The following is a 19,024-nucleotide window of genomic DNA, read 5'->3' as shown; positions in this document are numbered from 1 at the left end:
CTCGGCGAGTCGGGTCAACTAAAAGTTGACTTCGAATTGGCTTAGGGCTAGACCAGGGGTAAAATGGTCTTTTTACCCAAAGGACAGTTAGCGGTGTATGATTAAGTATATTGTGAGAATTACAGCCGGGGAGTTTCCGGAGCAGCAGCAGCAGTAGTAGGTGATCAATTCCCACACAGACCAGCAGCTATTTCGAGGTGAGTTTCCTTCCAGTAGTAGCGGGTCTAAGGCACCAAGGCCGGCCCGTATAGACGAGACGTTAGTATTAGAGTGTGGGCCGAGCCCGTATCTCTTAGTTGAGTTGATTATGATATATGCCAGTATGATAGAATTGTTTACACTTGTTGTCTGTGTGATACTTGTATGATATGAGTTGGCGGTTGAGTGTGGGCGAGGCCCGTATTTCTCCGAGAATGGAGTGTGGGCTAGGCCCGTATCTCTGTAACAGCTCGAAATCTCAAGTATTGTTAAAATTACATTTTGGGGTGTTTTAAAGGGGGGACTCGGCGAGTTGGAGCCAGACTCGCCGAGTAGGATCGCAGACCTGGTCGCGGGTTCGCGACTGGACTCGACGAGTCAGATAGGGACTCGGCGAGTCTGCGCTGTTTAGCGAAAACCCTAGCCGTTTAGGTTTGGGACGTGTATAATGAACTTATAGGCCGTCATTTTCCGTCTTTAGCCTACTGAGAAGAACCCTAATCGGTTGTGTGCATCTGGAGCAAGGATTGAAGGCCATTGGTGGTCTTGAAGAAGTTATTGTGCAAGGAAGAGAAGGGTTTGGCTAAAGGAACAGCAAGGGAATTACATTCTGAGGATTGGAGATACAGAGAGCACATTATCCAGGTAAGGATTCGTGTATACTCTGCTATGGTGATGTATTTAGAGAATTAGGGTTTATGGAACCCTTTTATGGATAGATTGAATGTTACACTTGTTCCCCAAACGATTGTAACCCTGTATTAGGACCCTTGGAGGTCCAGAATATTCCATGTCTGTGCATTTCGGGAATTGGTGAAGGTTTTGGATTGAAATCCTTATGCCTTAGGTCAACATGTAAATTATAAGTCTTGGAGTGTATCATGAGCACCTAAATGAAGACCTTATGTAATGGACCAGTCGAGGAAGGCCAGACCTATGAATGGTCGGAGCAGTTATGACCTTAGGAAGCAGTTTGCGCGACTGCATGGCATGGACTCGCCGAGTCAGATGAGCAGACTCGGCGAGTAGCTTGAAGAATAACTGGGACTCGTCGAGTTGTTCATCAGACTCGGCGAGTGGAGTCAGGGTGGCCCCGCGATTCTTCCAGGAGTAACTCGTCGGGTCAAGGAGGATACTCGACGAGTAGAAGGGAAACTTAGAGGATTGGAGGACGACTAGACTCGCCGAGTCGCCAGAGTACTCGCCGAGTCCGGTCGAGTTGACCGTGGACCGTTGACCAGAGTTGACCTATGTGTAATTTCTTAGGGTCAGTTGTCTTGAAAGATAAAAGTATTAATAAGAGAATACATTACCCAGGGAGCTTGAAGCTCGGCGGATCAAGTGCAAGTGATTTTAGGAGTTGCTAATTTCCAGTATCCACGAGGTGAGTCTTCTCACTATACTATACCCGGAAGGGTTTGACTGTGTGACCGGAAGGTCGAATACGATGTATGTTATATATGCTATAAATAGAAAGGTGGTTGCTATGCATGATATGTATGTTTATACGGGCCGGAAGGCGATATGTTATGTGACAGAAAGGTCAGGTATGATATATGATGTATGTGCTATGTGCGTTAGATTAAATGTATTATGTGTTGTAAATGTTATGGGCCGGAAGGCAATATGTTATGGACCGGAAGGCATTATGTTACGGGCCGGAAGGCAATATGTTATGGGCCGGAAGGCAATATGTTACGGGCCGGAAGGCAATATGTTATGGGCCGAAAGGCAATACGTTATGGGCCGGAAGGCATTGTGCAGTGGACCGGAAGGTCAGGGCCTGGAAAGGCGTATGTGTGTAAGGTGTATATTGGGGAACTCACTAAGCTTCGTGCTTACAGTGTTTTATGTTATGTTGTTTCAGGTTCTTTCAGTAACGCGGGATGGCACCGGCTCGATTGTACACACCAAAGAAAGAGTTGTATTTTGGAGGATCCTGGTTTTCTATTCAAGTGAAAATGGAACTATGTTTTGTAATTCAAATATGAATATGATTTTAAACAAGTATTTTAATGTTAAATTGATTATTTAAATGAAAATTTTGCCTTGAAAACCACGGTGTTACAAATTGGTATCAGAGCCTTGGTTTGAGGGATTCGGATACGCCTTCGGGTAAATCTTGACTCAAACTGAGGAAGTAAGAAAAAGTTTTCAAATAAATAGTTTTGTAAAAGTGAATAAGAGTTCAAAGAGAAAGCAAGAAAGAGCAGTGTGTACAATCAGCCAGAGCCAAACGGTGATTTCCCAAAATACCCTTACTTTTGTGTTATGAAATATCTATGATGCACTTTATGAGATATTATTGCATGCTAGAGACAGGCTAGGTATTTCATATCTTAGGACTAGAGTGGCCTGATTTGTGATGCCTTAGCCTAGGGTTTGTTGTTATATGTGTGTTATGCTTTTGTGTGTATGTGATGAGTGAGGGTATCTAGTTAGAACGCACGAGGGGTAGAGCTACAGAGTTCAGTGGTACTTCCGAGGATGAGCCGAGAAGGTGGAGCTATCACAGATAGGGAGTCCTATGTATTCTTCGATGCTCAAATGCTGCTTGCTTTGTGCTTTGTGGAATTCTCGATGATGGGAGTCAGCTACTAAGTGAGTATGACGATATTCAGGAGGTAGATGTCTGGCATCATTAGGAGCTCTTCAGCAACTGATAGCAAAGAAGTGGGAGGACGGCGGAAGGGACTAGGGAGTAAACCTAGCCAGATGAGTGCGCTAGTAGAATAGAGGATTTCGCTGGGGAGCGAGCACGCGCGATGGGATTGGTGAAAGAGCAGGTCGATCAGCTACTTAGGAACTCTGGGATGGTCCGTGTGGAAAGTATGGGTAGATGTGGCAGGTAGTATGGGCCCGTACTACTGAAAGCAGAGGACCCATACTTGATACAGGGAGCATTCTGAAGGTCCTAAGGAACGGGATGAGGAGTGATGTTATGGTTCGAGTACCATACATCGGAGCAGATTGCGGAGTGATGTTATGGTCCGGGTACCATACATCGGAACAGATTGAGGATAGATGTTGTGGTTCGAGTACCATACATCGGAGCGGATTGCGGAGTGATGTTATGGTCCGGGTACCATACATCAGAACAGATTGAGGATAGATGTTGTGGTTCGAGTACCATACATCGGAGCAGATTGAGGAGTGATGCTATGGATCGGGTACCATACACTGGAGCAGATTGAGAAGGGATGTCATGGGATGAGTACCATGGTTCGTAGTGGATGATGCTTGTGACTATCTTGTTATCCGGTCATGATCGATGAGGTAGAGATCGGACGCTATGGGTTTTAGGCCTGTAGACCATGATTGAGTATGGAGAGGCGTTCCTCGAGGGGAAAGGCGAGTGCCTATCAGAGTATTTTGGTAAGGAGTTAAAGACAGAGGAAAATTTCGGTTGAGTCGAGCAATCAGTCGATAGAGGAGAGGTCACCTTCTAGGTGGGTGGTGCCATTATGTTCGTGTGCAAGACACGAGAGGCCTGATGTTTCAGTTTTGGATTGGGAATACACCCTGCAGGTTGTTATCGATAATGATTTCCCTCAGAGTATCAGGTAGCAAGTGTGCCGCGAGGCAGTGACTTATCGTGAGTAGACAGTCAGTTGGGACTGAGGTAGTCGAGGACCACACCACACCTAATTGGGAATAGTAGGTTGTGTTATAGTGGTAGCAGTGGGGAGTTCAGTCGAGTTTTGCAGTGCAGAGAGTTTTCGTCTATGTTGGGAGTGGGTCCCTGTCCTTGGGACAATTCCGGGTTGGAACATTGGTTGATGAGTTGAGGTGAGAGGAACGATGATTTTGCGGTGCAGTCTATGAGCCAGAGATGTTATCGAGCAGTTCAGATGCTTAGTGTTAGATTGGTATGGGATTTGGAACGATTAGAGGCAGTCGTGATGAGAAGTTCTTGGAGAGTTAATCAGAGGTTCAGGGTATAGAGGGTTGATTGACTTCCTTAAAGGGGGAATTATTGGGCGTTGCATAGCACTTCCTCGGAGCAGGTACGATTTCGCTGGTGAAAAATAGTCGTGGGTTGGTTGAGTGCTAATTGGTGATGGTTCGAACTCTAAGTGGGGGAGAACCGGGTGCAGTATGTAAGAAAGTAAAGGTTTGTCAAGAGTGGTTATAAGTGAAGTATAGAGATATGTTGTAAGAAATCATGAGACCAGAGGTGTCGGTGATCGAGAAAAAGGGTCAGAGTGAGTTAATGTGGGAAGTACTCGAGGAAGAGAACGAATGTATCCATGATAGGTGTTTGGTGTCGTTGCAAGTAGATAGAGAATGATTGGGTCGGTATGCGCATCCTTGTTTGGATTTTGAGTGTCGGGGAAAAAGGGAGTCGGAGGATTAACAGCATATTTCGTAACGTCGGCGTTATCTCGTATTCCAATCGAGAAATTAGATACACCGAAGTTGTAAGGTGGGAAAAATATAGATTTAATTATGGGTTCAGAAGGAATGTATTTTGTGTTTACATGATGTTTGGGGCAGGAGACCAGTGGTTGTGGCAGTATTCTGGGATATCCGGGTATGATATCTTTATTTCGGAGTTACTCGTGAATCTTGAATTGAATCGACTTGTGGTATGTCAAGTATCTATGAATCCAGTAGGAGCCCTCGAGTATGGAAATTCAGGGAGATTATTTGAAAGAGTGGATTTTCGCAAAGGTGGGCATTTGTTATGTTGATTGCCTCCAGGGTCTGTGATGGATATTCGAGTCGCAGTACTCACTAGTCAGAGGGTGTTGTGATACTGCGTGGAGTTGCAGTACTCACTAGATGGCAAGAGAATTTCGACGTTGGAATATTTTCGAGCAGTGTATGAGGTGGAAGAGTTTCGAGTTTGGGTAGCCCTGGTATTGAGCTTTTGGAGCTTGGATGTTGAGTCGGGGGCGAGACGGGGGTCTCCGTCTATGTCGGGAGATGCGGTGATATACGCAAGGAATACGCGCATCAGTAACCACAGATTTGAGTCGAGACGATCCTCGGTTGGATTATATTTTCTCGCACGAGGAAAAGAGGATTTGGTGACTTGCGTGTCACTGGGTCGGGATAGTGGTCACGGGGAGAAAAGTTAGTGGGATATTTGGATCACGATATGGGTGACCGTTGGGGGCTCAGATGTGGAGCCAAAAGTTGATCTGGTACTCAGTCTTGAAGAGGAACATGGGAAATGAGCTTATCATGATGACATCTGAGGACACTTTAGAGGGGGTGAACGATTCAGACGCTCGAAGACATGCTTCGGGCATGTGTATTAGATTTCGGAGAAAGTCGCGGTACGTAGTTATCATTGGTTGAGTTGTCCCATATCAACAGCCATCATTAGTGCATTGGTATGCCGCCCTTTTGAGCTGTTGCATGGAAGGTGATGTCGGACCCTCATTCGCTGAGGAAAGGTAATGCATGGACCCGAGAGTCCTTGCGAACAGATCCAGAGCATGTGTAATACATGGAGTAGTGGCAAGGTTGTCAAGCGGATTTCCCTAGGTAAGGGAAGAGAAAGGTATGTTGGGACTAGTGCAGCATGTGCATGTGAATACAAGAAGGGGACTCGTGAGAGTTGCTCTGAGAGTGCGAATGGGTCTCTCGGTCGTTCCGAAATGGATAAAGTGGGCTTTGGATCGGGGATCCGGTGATTCATGGTTTCCTAACCCTTATGGGTCGAGTGATCGTTGAGATTTGGAGCAGAATTGCATCGTGGGTAATTCTCGGTTACAGGGAGTAGTGGGCAGTACAGAGATCATGCTTCAGTCGACAGAACAGATTCAGCAGGTTAAACAGAGGTTATTGATCGCCTAGAGCTGACAGAAAAGTTATGCAGACAGACGCCGGTGCGAGCTTGAGTTTCAGGTCGGCGACTTCGTACTCCTGAAGGTCTCTCCTGGAAAAGGGGTGATTCGATCCAGGAAGAGGGGCAAGTTGGGGCCCCGGTGTGTCGGGCCTTTTCGTGAAATTGTGAGGGTAGGACGGGTGGCCTATCGTTTGGAGTTGCCAGCGGAATTGAGATAGATCCACGACACTTTTCATGTGTCGCAGTTGAAGAAGTGTATAGCCGATGAGTCAGCAGTGGTTCCACTAGAGAACAATTAGGTGGATGCGAGCCTGAGTTACGCTGAGAGGCCAGTGGCCATCAGGGATCGGAAGATCAAGGTTCTGAGGAACAAGGAGGTACCTCTGGTATTGGTTCAGTGGCAACCTCGGAAGGGATCGGAAGTGACTGGGGAGCCGGAACGTGAGATGCGGGAGCAGCATCCGGGACTATTTTCAGAGTGAGACTTCGAGGGCGAAGTCTGATTCTAGTGGGGGAGAATTGTAACAGCCCAAAATCTCAAGTATTGTTAAAATTACATTTTGGGGTGTTTTAAAGGGGGGACTCGGCGAGTTGGAGCCAGAATCGCCGAGTAGGATCGCAGACCTAGTCGCGGGTTCGCGACTGGACTCGACGAGTCAGATAGGGACTCGGCGAGTCTATGCTGTTTAGCGAAAACCCTAGCCGTTTAGGTTTGGGACGTGTATAATGAACTTATAGGCCGTCATTTTCCGTCTTTAGCCTACTGAGAAGAACCCTAATCGGTTGTGTGCATCTGGAGCAAGGATTGAAGGCCATTGGTGGTCTTGAAGAAGTTATTGTGCAAGGAAGAGAAGGGTTTGGCTAAAGGAACAGCAAGGGAATCACATTCTGAGGATTGGAGATACAGAGAGCACATTATCCAGGTAAGGATTCGTGTATACTCTGCTATGGTGATGTATTTAGAGAATTAGGGTTTATGGAACCCTTTTATGGATAGATTGAATGTTACCCTTGTTCCCCAAACGATTGTAACCCTGTATTAGGACCCTTGGAGGTCCAGAATATCCCATGTCTGTGCATTTCGGGAATTGGTGAAGGTTTTGGATTGAAATCCTTATGCCTTAGGTCAACATGTAAATTATAAGTCTTGGAGTGTATCATGAGCACCTAAATGAAGACCTTATGTAATGGACCAGTCGAGGAAGGCCAGACCTATGAATGGTCGGAGCAGTTATGACCTTAGGAAGCAGTTTGCGCGACTGCATGGCATGGACTCGCCGAGTCAGATGAGCAGACTCGGCAAGTAGCTTGAAGAATAACTGGGACTCATCGAGTTGTTCATCAGACTCGGCGAGTGGAGTCGGGGTGGCCCCGCGATTCTTCCAGGAGTAACTCGTCGGGTCAAGGAGGATACTCGACGAGTAGAAGGGAAACTTAGAGGATTGGAGGACGACTAGACTCGCCGAGTCGCCAGAGTACTCGCCGAGTCCGGTCGAGTTGACCGTGGACCGTTGACCAGAGTTGACCTATGTGTAATTTCTTAGGGTCAGTTGTCTTGAAAGATAAAAGTATTAATAAGAGAATACATTACCCAGGGAGCTTGAAGCTCGGCGGATCAAGTGCAAGTGATTTCAGGAGTTGCTAATTTCCAGTATCCACGAGGTGAGTATTCTCACTATACTATACCCGGAAGGGTTTGACTGTGTGACCGGAAGGTCGAATACGATGTATGTTATATATGCTATAAATAGAAAGGTGGTTGCTATGCATGATATGTATGTTTATATGGGCCGGAAGGCGATATGTTATGTGATAGAAAGGTCAGGTATGATATATGATGTATGTGCTATGTGCGTTAGATTAAATGTATTATGTGTTGTAAATGTTATGGGCCGGAAGGCAATATGTTATGGGCCGGAAGGCAATATGTTACGGGTCGGAAGGCAATATGTTATGGGCCGGAAGGCAATATGTTACGGGCCGGAAGGCAATGTGCTATGGGCCGGAAGGCAATACGTTATGGGCCGGAAGGCGATTATCTCATGGGCCGGAAGGCATTGTGCAGTGGACCGGAAGGTCAGGGCCTGGAAAGGCGTATGTGTGTAAGGTGTATATTGGGGAACTCACTAAGCTTCGTGCTTACAGTGTTTTATGTTATGTTGTTTCAGGTTCTTTCAGTAACGCGGGATGGCACCGGCTCGATTGTACACACCAAAGAAAGAGTTGTATTTTGGAGGATCCTGGTTTTCTATTCAAGTGAAAATGGAACTATGTTTTGTAATTCAAATATAAATATGATTTTAAACAAGTATTTTAATGTTAAATTGATTATTTAAATGAAAATTTTGCCTTGAAAACCACGGTGTTACAATCTCCCAGATAGCGAAGTGTGGGCGGGGCCCGTATCTTCACGAGTGTGGGCGGGGCCCGTATCTCTCAGAAAGCGAAGTGTGGGCAGGGCCCGTATCTTCACGAGTGTGGGTGTGGCCCGTATCTCCTAATTGCATGTTGTTTGTTAAATGCTTGCATGGTATGGGGTATTACGGGGGAGCTCACTAAGCTTTGTGCTTACAGTTTCAGTTTTGGTTTCAGGTACCTCCTCAGCTAGGGGAAAGGAGTCGGCGCGGTAGCAGCATGTCACACACACGCACACACTCTTCGGTTTCCGCATTTACGAGCTTTTCTGGGATTGATACTCTGATATTCTGATTAGTTGTATGTTTTGGTTTTCAGACATGGTTCAGTTTATATTATGGATGATCGAATGATGTTTTAGTTATTAATATTTTCTAAAGTAACGTTTTTAAACAAAAAAAATTTTGATGTGAAAATTGGGTCGTTACAGTAGATCTTCAAGTTCATGGAGTTTATAACAGATAATCACACATATATCATGAAAAACACACAAAATCATGCGTATACACATAGATTTACACACAAAAAAAAAAACTTGTATTCTCCCCCAAAACATAGTAAAAACCAAAAATAGGGGGTATAAACTCACCTTGCTTTGGAGATTTCAATTTTTGACGAAGAAATGGAAAGGTTATGGCCCTTAGCAAGCTTTCATGAGTAGATTTCAAAAGTAAGGTGGATCTAGAGCATGGATCATGGAATGATATGGGTTAAGAAGAGGTTTCTATAGTAACTTGAATCAAAAAGTTGTAGAGTTTCACAATGGCTTACCAATGATGTATTATCTTTGATGGAGAGTCCTTGATGTACCCTTAAAACTCACAAGAATTTGGAGGATGAAGGAGAGGAGTTCTTATGCTAGAGAGTGTTTGAATTAACTAGAATTGAGAGTGAAGGTGGTGGTGGGAGTCCTTGGCCATGAATAAGAAGGAGAGGGGGGAGAAAGAGTGATGAGACTTCCCTAGATGTATGAGATTTCATAGGTGTATGGTGGGTATGATGCATGGATATTCACCATGCAAAAGGTGAGGTGTCCTCCCTACAATTTTCCTCAATTTATTTATTTATTTTTTCTTTTTTTTGTTGAGTTGGGCCGTGAATGAGGAGGGATGGGGTTTACGGCCCAAATACATTAAAGAGATGGGTTTACAGCCCATCATTGATCAAAAGAGTGGTTCACGATCCATTGGGTCCTTCTTATGGGTTTACGACCCAAAATGATGAAGTAGTGGGGTTTACAACCCAATAGGGCTTATGAACCCATTTACGGCCCATTAAGGCCCATGATGACAGGGTGAGACATTTTAGGCCCAATAAGGTCCATGAGAAGTCTTATGACCCAAAATGCTATTATTTCATGTATATGGGTCTATTTAAGGTCCTAATAAGGCTCCTCGACCCAAAATAGTCAAATTGAGAGTTTGCTGGCCTATTAGGCCCAACATGAGAATCCTGGTCCATTTTGAGTTTGAATCGGGTTATTAAGGTTTCAAACCCATAGTTGAGTATATTAGATGTATTAAGTTAGGTTTGGACTTCACTTAGGATTTTTGATTCAACTGCATGTTTTTGATCGAGCATAGAATATGATATCCACTTAGATTACAAGCCTCACAAGAGTTGATGGTTACATGAAAACAGAATCTCCTAGCTAAAAATGCTAGTTGTGACATACTGATAGACTGGAATTTTGATTTATGTCCAACTACATTGTATGAATGGCCTAATGGAGTGATAGACTTAATGGATTAAATCCTTAATGGGTTAAGTCCTTAAGGGGTTAAGTAAGAATACTTAACCCTAATCGTCATTTCATATAAGAAACCCTAATTTTGATTGGGCCTTGAGTTGGGCTTTTCTATTGGGTTTTAGTGATTAGGCTCTTGATGGGCCATCCAAGAACAATTATATGGACTAGAATATTGAATTGGGATTTGGGATAAGGCCCATTGGAAAGGCTTGGTCTCAATTTGGAAAATTGGACCATAGATGGGCCATAATTAGTCCTTGATGATTATGAGATATTGGACCATCCAAATGCCAAGTGTTGGACTAAGAATAAATCGTTGGGCCTAAGGTGAGACCATGTAAAGGTTCGGGCCCAATTTGAAATATTGGGCCATATCTTGGGCTTTGGCTCATAGTTTGACTTTTTGGCCTTTGGATTAGGCCTTGAGCTTGAATCAAGCTAAGATGGGGGTAAAGTAGTCTTTTACCCCAAGCATCAAGGTTGTAGAACTCGTTACTCGGTACCTGCTAGGCCGACTAGAGAGTAGCGAGTACTCGGACTCGGTTATTCATTTAGAAATATTTTTAGGAAAGTCATATATGTCAAAAGCATAAGTTAAATCATAATTTGATTGAAATATATAATAAAATTAGATACATGTGAATACATAAAACCTGAAATACACACAATTATCTCACTTCGTGAAAAATTACAGAAAATTTAAGATATATATGTAGTAATACTCACATGTGTGTGTTAAATAATAAATCATTAAGTGTATTATACATATTAATCTTGAAATTCTTGATTTTTTTTCTCTTTTTATGACATTTTTAACCCTTTGACCGAGTTTAACCGATTTTGACTGAGTTGACCAAGTTTGACTGAGTAGGCCCGAGTAATACCGAGTTGGCCCGAGTTAGAGAGATGTTGACCGATTTTTTACCGAGTTTGACTTATTTTGAATTTTTTTGCCGAGTTCACGTTACTCGCCTCGGTGGAGGGTCGATTCCGAGTAATCAACCGAGTACTCGGTCGAGTAGGCCGAGTTTTGCAACACTGCCAAGCATGGACTTATAGTTATGTATTGGAACCTAACTATTAATTGAGTGTTATTTTGATGTTGACAGTTCAAGAATCTGTCATCCAGCAGCTCGAGTTTTGTCCGCGGGACTTCAGCAGTGTGAGGTGAGTTTTCCTCTAGTAGAAACGGTTCGAAGGCACCAATGACGACCTGTTTATGTATGTTAGCGTATGCCGGACTTAGGTATGATGTCGGGGTTAGTCCGATGTAGATTATATGTTTCCGGACTTCGGTCTGATGACGGGGAAAGTCCGAGGAATGTTTGTATGCTTGATGTCTTCGTGATTGTTGCATGTGTTTGTTTATGTGTTTCGGACTTCGGTCTGATGCCGGGGCAAGCCCGAGGAATGTTTAGCTTATATGTTATGTATTATGTGTTCCAAACTTCGGTCTGATGCCGAGTTAAGCCCGAGGAATGTTTATATGTTTATGTTATGTGTTTATATTATATGCTTGTTGATATGTTATATGTATACCAGACTTTGGTCTGATGTCGGGCAGGGCCCGATGTCGGATTCGTCCGATGCTGGGCGCGGCCCGATGCAGTGGGCAAGGCCCAATGTATGGTATTATTTGATTATGTGTATGATATGTGGTAGTTTGGGGGAGACTCGCTAAGCTTCGTACTTACAGTTTTCAATTTTGATTTCAGGTATTTCCACTATCAAGGGGAAGAACTCGGGATGACTGCATGACATACATCACAACTTTTAGCCTGAGATGATTTACTCTGATGTTTTGACATGATTTTGATATATTGACAGTTGATTATAACATTTATAAGATACACGATTGATGATTTTTATGTGATGTATGATACTCATGGTTTTTATTTATGAATTAAAACGGAATTTTTAGACTGTATTTTTAGGATGTTACAATTCCAATTAACGACCAATGGGTATTTTTTCGGTTGATTGATTATGTGATTTCTAGTTTTATTTTAATCACCGATCAATAGGGTTCTCTTTCCCATAACAAAAGGTAATGATTGTTAGTAATTTACTAAGGCGATAAACATTATGGGGGTTGATGGTAGAGAGGGAAAGGATAAGGGATGATATTTTGATATAATAATTATTTTAGTAGATTAATGATTAAGAAATATAATAAAAACCGAAAAAAGGAAATAAAGAAGGGAAATATAGTCTTAACCTAGGGACCAATCGCATAACATAATCAAACTCTAAAGGTGGTCCGAACTAAAAACTAAGTTAAAGACCAAACATATAAATTACCCTAAACAACAAATACTATTGGTGTAATTACTCTTTTTGTAATGATGTGTATATTATATTTAGAAATCATTTATCCATCCTAATAAATAAAAGATCATTTTTATGGCATGTTAATTTCTCATGAGTTATAACATTTGTTATTTTATGGTATTTTTGAAATAAATAATATTCGTATGTTAATTTATGTTTTTTTTTTAAATTTTTTAAATTAAAAAGACATATAATAATTATATTTATATATGTTAATTATTTAAATATAATAAATGCTAATTACAATAATTATTTTCCTTCTTCTTTCATTCAAAATTTTATTATTTACATTTTTTTTCCTAAAACAAACACCTAAGTATATAATTAACCTAGTATATACTAATTAACAAATTTATGTTATATGAAAGGCAAGCCCTTTGGGACACCAATCTCTTCTTGTCCCTCTGTCACTTTCCCGCACCAACTGTTCTCTGTATTTCACCTGATTCCACCAAATCGACAAAGAAACGCATAACGATCGATACATCAATTCATTATAATCTTATCTGTGAATTCGGATTCCGATCTTACACAGATCCTCACCATAGAAATCCCCGACCATCGTTGCTGACGAATCATAATTAGATTTAGCGTTGTCGTCGAGGAAGAAATGCGTAGCCGGGGATCCAACAACCGGCTATCTTCTTCTCGTTCGTTGTTTCAATGGCGAATTGCATCTCTCATTTTATCGATGTTTGCCACCATGGCTGCCTTCTTCGTCGCCTGCCGGTAAATCAGCTCTCTCTCTCTCTCTCTCTCTCTCTATGCGTACTGTTCAGATTGATTTAGCTTTATTTTGTTTGCGAGCTTGTTTGAGTAATCTTCTTTCTATGTTGATAGATTGTGGCAGGAGGCAGAATCTAGGGTTTATCTAGTTAAAGAGCTTGATAGGAGAACTGGTCAGGTGATACTTCCTTAATCAACAGTTTTATAACTACGATTTACAGATAAACTTTCGGATTTCGAATCGTAAGATTCTAAGTATCGGTTAGAGTCATTTTATGAATGTTATCCCTGTAAGGGCTCCAATCTGTTCTAATTATATTGAAACACAAGATTTTGGCAAAACGTTTATTGTTTTCACAGCAATTGTAGCTTAAAATTCTGTTGAATTCATCGAGTCTGAACATTCTATCAGACTACATAACGCTTCTTCTTGTTGATTCCCTAATTTCTTCTGACATCTTAGACTTCATCTTTTGTCTGCAGGGGGAGTCTGCCATATCTGTTGATGACACATTAAGAATCATCGACTGCAGGTTAGTATTTCTAGCATTTTCAAATCTTTGCTCATTTACAGAGAAAAATTCCAGTGAACTAAAATCTGGCTTGGTTTTTATCCACAGGGAACAACAAAAGAAGTTATCTGTGCTTCAAATGGAGCTAAACAAAGCTAAGAAAGAAGGATATGTTTCAAAGCATCTGATTGAAACTAAAGACACAAATGAAAAGAAGAAGAAGCTTTTAGCTGTTGTAGGAATTCTTACAGGATTTGGAAGAAGACACAACAGAGATGCAATTCGTAAGGCATGGATGCCTACTGGTAGAATTCCCTTTCCTTTTGTGAGTTTCATCCTTACTCTTACTCCTTTCTTTATCCACACTTCCCAACATAATATTTTAATGAAAAAAAAAAAAAAAAAAAAAGGAAATAACATGAACATAACTACTTTGTAAGCTATATCAGAACAAATGATCACATTTAAACTTTTCATATGTAGGAACAACTCTAAAAAAACTGGAAGACGAAAAGGGCATAATTATACGATTTGTTATAGGCAGAAGGTATTTCAACACCAATTCAAAAAAAAAAAAAAAAAAAAAAAAAAAAAAACATTTTTTTAGTTGAATGTAATTTGACGTATGTATTGCAAATTTGCAGCTCGAATCATGGAGATAATTCAGATAAGGATATTATCAATGAGAACAAAAAGTTGAATGACTTCCTTATTCTTGTATGTTCAAATATCTTCATTAAACTTTTTTTTTTTCTAAAAATAACAAAAAAGTATAATTTTTGTAATAACAGAATGATCATGTGGAGACACCCGAAGAACAGCCAAAAAAAACTAAGTTATTCTTTGTTGATGCATTACAACATTGGGATGCAGAGTTTTATGTGAAAGTCAATGATGACATTTATTTAAATATTGGTACATAGTTTTTTTTTTTTTTTAGATCTATTGTAAAGTTTTATCTTTTTATTTATTTATTAATGTTTATAGAACGGAATTTTCATTTATTCCGTAGATGCCCTTGGTGCTATTCTTGCAAGTCATGTAAACAAGCCTCGTGCGTATATTGGGTGTATGAAATCCGGTGGAGTTTTCTCGAAACCGTGGGTTTAGTTTTTAATTTTTTAATTTTTTTTTTTTTTTTTGGTATTGTTTTTAAAATTATGAATTTTATATAGAAATTAATTTTATTATTTATATGGCCTTTGATAATTTTTCAGAAGCGATAGATGGTATGAACCAGAGTGGTGGAAATTTGGAGATGGAAAATCGTAAGCAGATCAATTTTTCGGTTTATTAATTCAATCCAACGTCAACTTTTTAATAGAAAAGATTATTAATTTTTAGATTAAAAAAATATTAATGTTAAATATGCATACAGATATTTCCGACATGCTTCTGGGGAAATATTTGCCATATCACAAGCCTTGGTTCAATTTATCTCAATCAACAAGTTAGCACTTTTTTTTTAAACATATACTTTTGTTTGATTTAAATACAATTAATTCAATAAATTTATCATTATTATTATTATTATTAGATCAATACTTCGTACATATGCTCATGATGACGTCAGCGCTGGGTCATGGTTCATCGGACTTGATGTGAAGCATGTCGATGAAGGCAAATTTTGTTGCTCATCTTGGTCTTCAGGTATTTCATTTTATATTTTTTTCATTCTAACTTAATGCCTTTTATTTATTTATTTATTATTATTATTCTCCCTAACATTTTTTTTATCTATTTTTTTCAGGGGCTATATGTGCTGCTTCTTGAGAATTCCTACTCATTATTGTATCGACTTCAATTATGTTATATTAAAAATCCGGAATTTATGTAAACGGACATCATGTTATATTATCATTAAATTGAGTAATTTGAGACAAGTTTTTTATTTTATTTGTAGAAGTATTAGTTAGAATGGTATTATGAATTGATTACATAAAAACATTTATTCCGATATTTATGTTTATAAAGCGAGTTAGAAAATCGAAACGATAATATGAGTTGGGTGGTTGGAATGTTGGTAAAATTTCACAAGAAATGAGCTTCGAAGTCACAAGAAAGAAAGACCATCAACATTAAAGCAAAAATTCACAATCACAAATCCATCTTTTTTATTTTCTATTTATGCTTTCATTTGGCCGGAATATATGTCTTCAAAATCTTTCTTCTTCAGAAGAAAACTATTTTTTTTATATATCTTTCTTGATTATTTTACATACTATATTATATACACACTTGAAATGAACAGTTTTTGGTCAGAAGGAGATCAAGATACAAAAGCTCCGGTTAAAATAACAAAAGACAAAAATGGTATTGATCTTGTTACACTTCAAAACCCCGTAGGGTTTTCCGTACAGGTTATTTTTATGTTATTTTTTCTATTAAAAAGTATTTTAATTACCAAAAAAAATTATAAATTTGTTATGGTTGTTGGTTATTTAGGTGAGTTTGCATGGAGGTCAAGTTCTTTCTTGGAAAAACGAACGTGGTGAAGAACTGTTGTTTAGAAGTAGTAAGGTGACAATCGAAAATATGTAATATTTTATAGTTCTCTATGAAATCAGTCAATATTGATTTTTTTTTATTAATATTTATATGATATTACGTATTAGGCAAACTGCAAGCCACCTGCAGCGGTGAGAGGTGGAATTCCCATATGCTTTCCGCAGGTATAAATAGGAAAAATAAACTTTTTTTAGTATTTTCTAAAATATGTTTTATTCAATTTTGTAAAGTTATGCAATGTAGAATTAGATGGAAAAAACACATTCCCAAAAAACTAATTTAGCCATTAAATGTTGGTGTAAAAAATATTAATTTCATCACTAACATATGTTTGAAGTTTGGAAATCGAGGGTCTCTCGAGCAACATGGTTTTGCACGAAACAAGATATGGGAAATCGACAACAATCCTCCTATGTTCCATCACAACAACTGTAATAGCAACTCTTTTATCGACTTATTGCTCAAACCATCAGAAGAAGATATGAAAATTTGGCCTCATAGGTGACATTTTTTTTTTTTTGATACTTTCCAACTATTTTAAACTTTTATAAGTAATTAAGTATAGACTAATGTTTTAATACTTTGTTTTTAGTTTCGAATTTCGGCTAAGGGTGTTGTTGACTTCGGATGGGGCTTTAAAGTTAATATCGCGAATAAGGAACATTGGTTCCAAGGCATTTAGTTTTTCGATTGCATATCACACGTATTTTTCAGTTTCTGATATCAGTGAAGTGAGGATAGAAGGTTTGGAGACACTTGATTATCTTGATAATTTACACCATAAGGAACGATTTACGGAGCAAGGAGATACTCTCACCTTTGAATCAGAGGTTAAACTTTAATTGTTTATGTATCGATAAAAGATTCATGAAAAACACAAAGTCTTTTAATTCTTTTCATGCCACATCATAGATATATATTGCAAAATCATTACAAACACTTACATAAAAGAACTTTATATATATATATATATATATATATATATATATATATATATATATATATATAGTTTTCATAGTCTCACAATAATAATCATATAAATATATGTAGGATAAATGAATAGAATAATGTTAACTTGTCAAAAACTCTAGCTTTACCAATAACTTATCCTCTAACTTTTTCAAAACTTAAAAATGTGTTTAATTATTATTATTATTATTATTATTATTTTGAAAAGCTTTCACAAAAAATTATATTTGGATGTTCAAAAAGGAAAAATTGGAATTAGAAAACTAAAAAATAAAAGAAAAGGGAAAAGACATGAAAACAAAGATTTGACACGTGCCGACCAATCACTGACAGACAGGTTCATTTGGTTTTTATTAAAATTAATAAAAGTTAAAAATCAGATTTTCCTTTTACATAAAAAATCTAAGTACATCAAAATTGAAATTTTATCCACCCTAGATAAAAACTAGTATCAACATATTTATATATATCAAATCATAAAATTTGTAATTTGAGTTAAATGGTCTATTTTGTTTTAGAGAATGAAATATTTTGTTATATTTCTTAGAAATTTTAAACAAAATAAAAATTAATTATAAGTGTATTGGTTAGACATTAAGGGGTGTTTGGATAAATAGTTTTTAGCTTATTAGTTTATTATTTATTTGTTTATTGTGGTGATAATAAACATTTTTTTAAAATATGTTTGGATTAACTTATTGCAGTGAAAATAAGCAATAAACAATAATCATTTAAGTGTTTGACAAAATAAAACAACTTATATGAGTAAAATGACCAATAAGCAATAAGCAATAAACAATAAACATTCCCCCCTTTGCTTATTAAAATCAGCTTATTTTGCTTATTCCTACCGCAATAAGCTGATTTTTAAAGACTCATATCTAAGCACTTAAATTTACTTATTGCGATGGGATTAAACAATAATCTATAAGCAACCTATTTTTCTCTATCCAAAAACCCCCTAAGTAACAAAAGTTATAATTAAGGTTAAAGAGTATATATGTATATGTTAATTTTTTTTAAATGATATCTAACTAACTATCATCATACAGGTGGATCGTGTCTACATTGGCTCTCCTCATATAATCGGGGTTTTTGATCATGGAAAGAAACGGACTTTTCTTATACGTAAGGAAGGTCTTCCTGATGCAGGTACAAATACTTTTTATATAACATTACATTATGTTTGATATCTGGATTATAAGTATCAGCTAGCAATTAATTTTCAACTATTAATTAGTTTTCAGTTAGTCTGTCAAATATAACATTTATCATATATCTAATATTATTTAACGACATAATTTTATTGAAACAATGGGTAGTGGTTTGGAACCCATGGGAGAAGAAAGCGAAAACAATAACAGATATGGCAGATGAAGAGTATCGACAAACGATTTGTGTTGATGGTGCTGCGGTTGAGAAGTCAATTACACTGAAACCTGGAGAAGAATGGACAGGTCGTTTAGAGCTCACTGTCCTCCCTTCGATTTAAGAAAACAATAAAAACATTTAAAATAATAAAATTTAAGACTGTATGTATTTTCAATTCATTTTTTATTGAATAAAATTTTAGAAACAACTTATAAGATGCTTTAAGTTAATTTACTTTGAAATGACTATAATATACATATACTCATATACACACTTGTATTTTTATATAATAAAAAGCACGTCTTTAATTTATTTATTAACTAATATATATACAATTAAAAGACAGTTATAAAGCTCATATATATTGTCACTTCTCCTATAGACCATATAATTAAAAGCGAAGAGGTTTAATTCCAATGTTGCATTGTATTGATTGAAGATGGC

At 38.4% G+C, this 19,024-nt stretch overlaps 2 protein-coding genes across 3 annotated transcripts; both read left to right on the top strand.

Annotated features, from left to right (window-relative positions):
* The first annotated feature begins 12,858 nt into the window (after window positions 1-12,858).
* LOC145000637 (hydroxyproline O-galactosyltransferase HPGT1-like) lies at window positions 12,859-15,628 on the top strand. The gene is made up of 12 exons (XM_078959898.1): window positions 12,859-13,223; window positions 13,335-13,398; window positions 13,704-13,753; window positions 13,841-14,037; window positions 14,216-14,279; window positions 14,377-14,449; window positions 14,524-14,647; window positions 14,745-14,832; window positions 14,950-15,000; window positions 15,111-15,182; window positions 15,270-15,382; window positions 15,483-15,628. The coding sequence occupies exons 1-12, from the start codon at window positions 13,105-13,107 to the stop codon at window positions 15,503-15,505; spliced, it is 1,038 nt and encodes a 345-aa protein (XP_078816024.1). The 5' UTR covers window positions 12,859-13,104; the 3' UTR covers window positions 15,506-15,628.
* Window positions 15,629-15,773: 145 nt separating this feature from the next.
* Window positions 15,774-18,795, top strand: LOC145000638 (Galactose mutarotase-like superfamily protein). Of its 2 annotated transcripts, none has more exons than XM_078959900.1 (7): window positions 15,774-16,045; window positions 16,178-16,252; window positions 16,348-16,404; window positions 16,578-16,741; window positions 16,833-17,070; window positions 18,262-18,361; window positions 18,532-18,795. In XM_078959900.1, exons 1-7 carry the CDS (start codon window positions 16,043-16,045, stop codon window positions 18,699-18,701), a joined length of 807 nt encoding a protein of 268 aa, XP_078816026.1. In that variant the 5' UTR covers window positions 15,774-16,042; the 3' UTR covers window positions 18,702-18,795. The 2 variants fall into 2 exon arrangements, with proteins under 2 accessions (XP_078816026.1, XP_078816025.1); XM_078959899.1 differs by having other exon boundaries at window positions 15,774-16,092.
* Window positions 18,796-19,024: the final 229 nt, after the last annotated feature.

Source organism: Lactuca saligna, chromosome 6 (assembly GCF_052625555.1).
Source record: "Lactuca saligna cultivar CGN05327 chromosome 6, ASM5262555v1, whole genome shotgun sequence".
In the NCBI taxonomy this organism is placed as follows: domain Eukaryota; kingdom Viridiplantae; phylum Streptophyta; class Magnoliopsida; order Asterales; family Asteraceae; genus Lactuca; species Lactuca saligna.
This window is presented reverse-complemented; position numbering and strand designations above follow the sequence as displayed.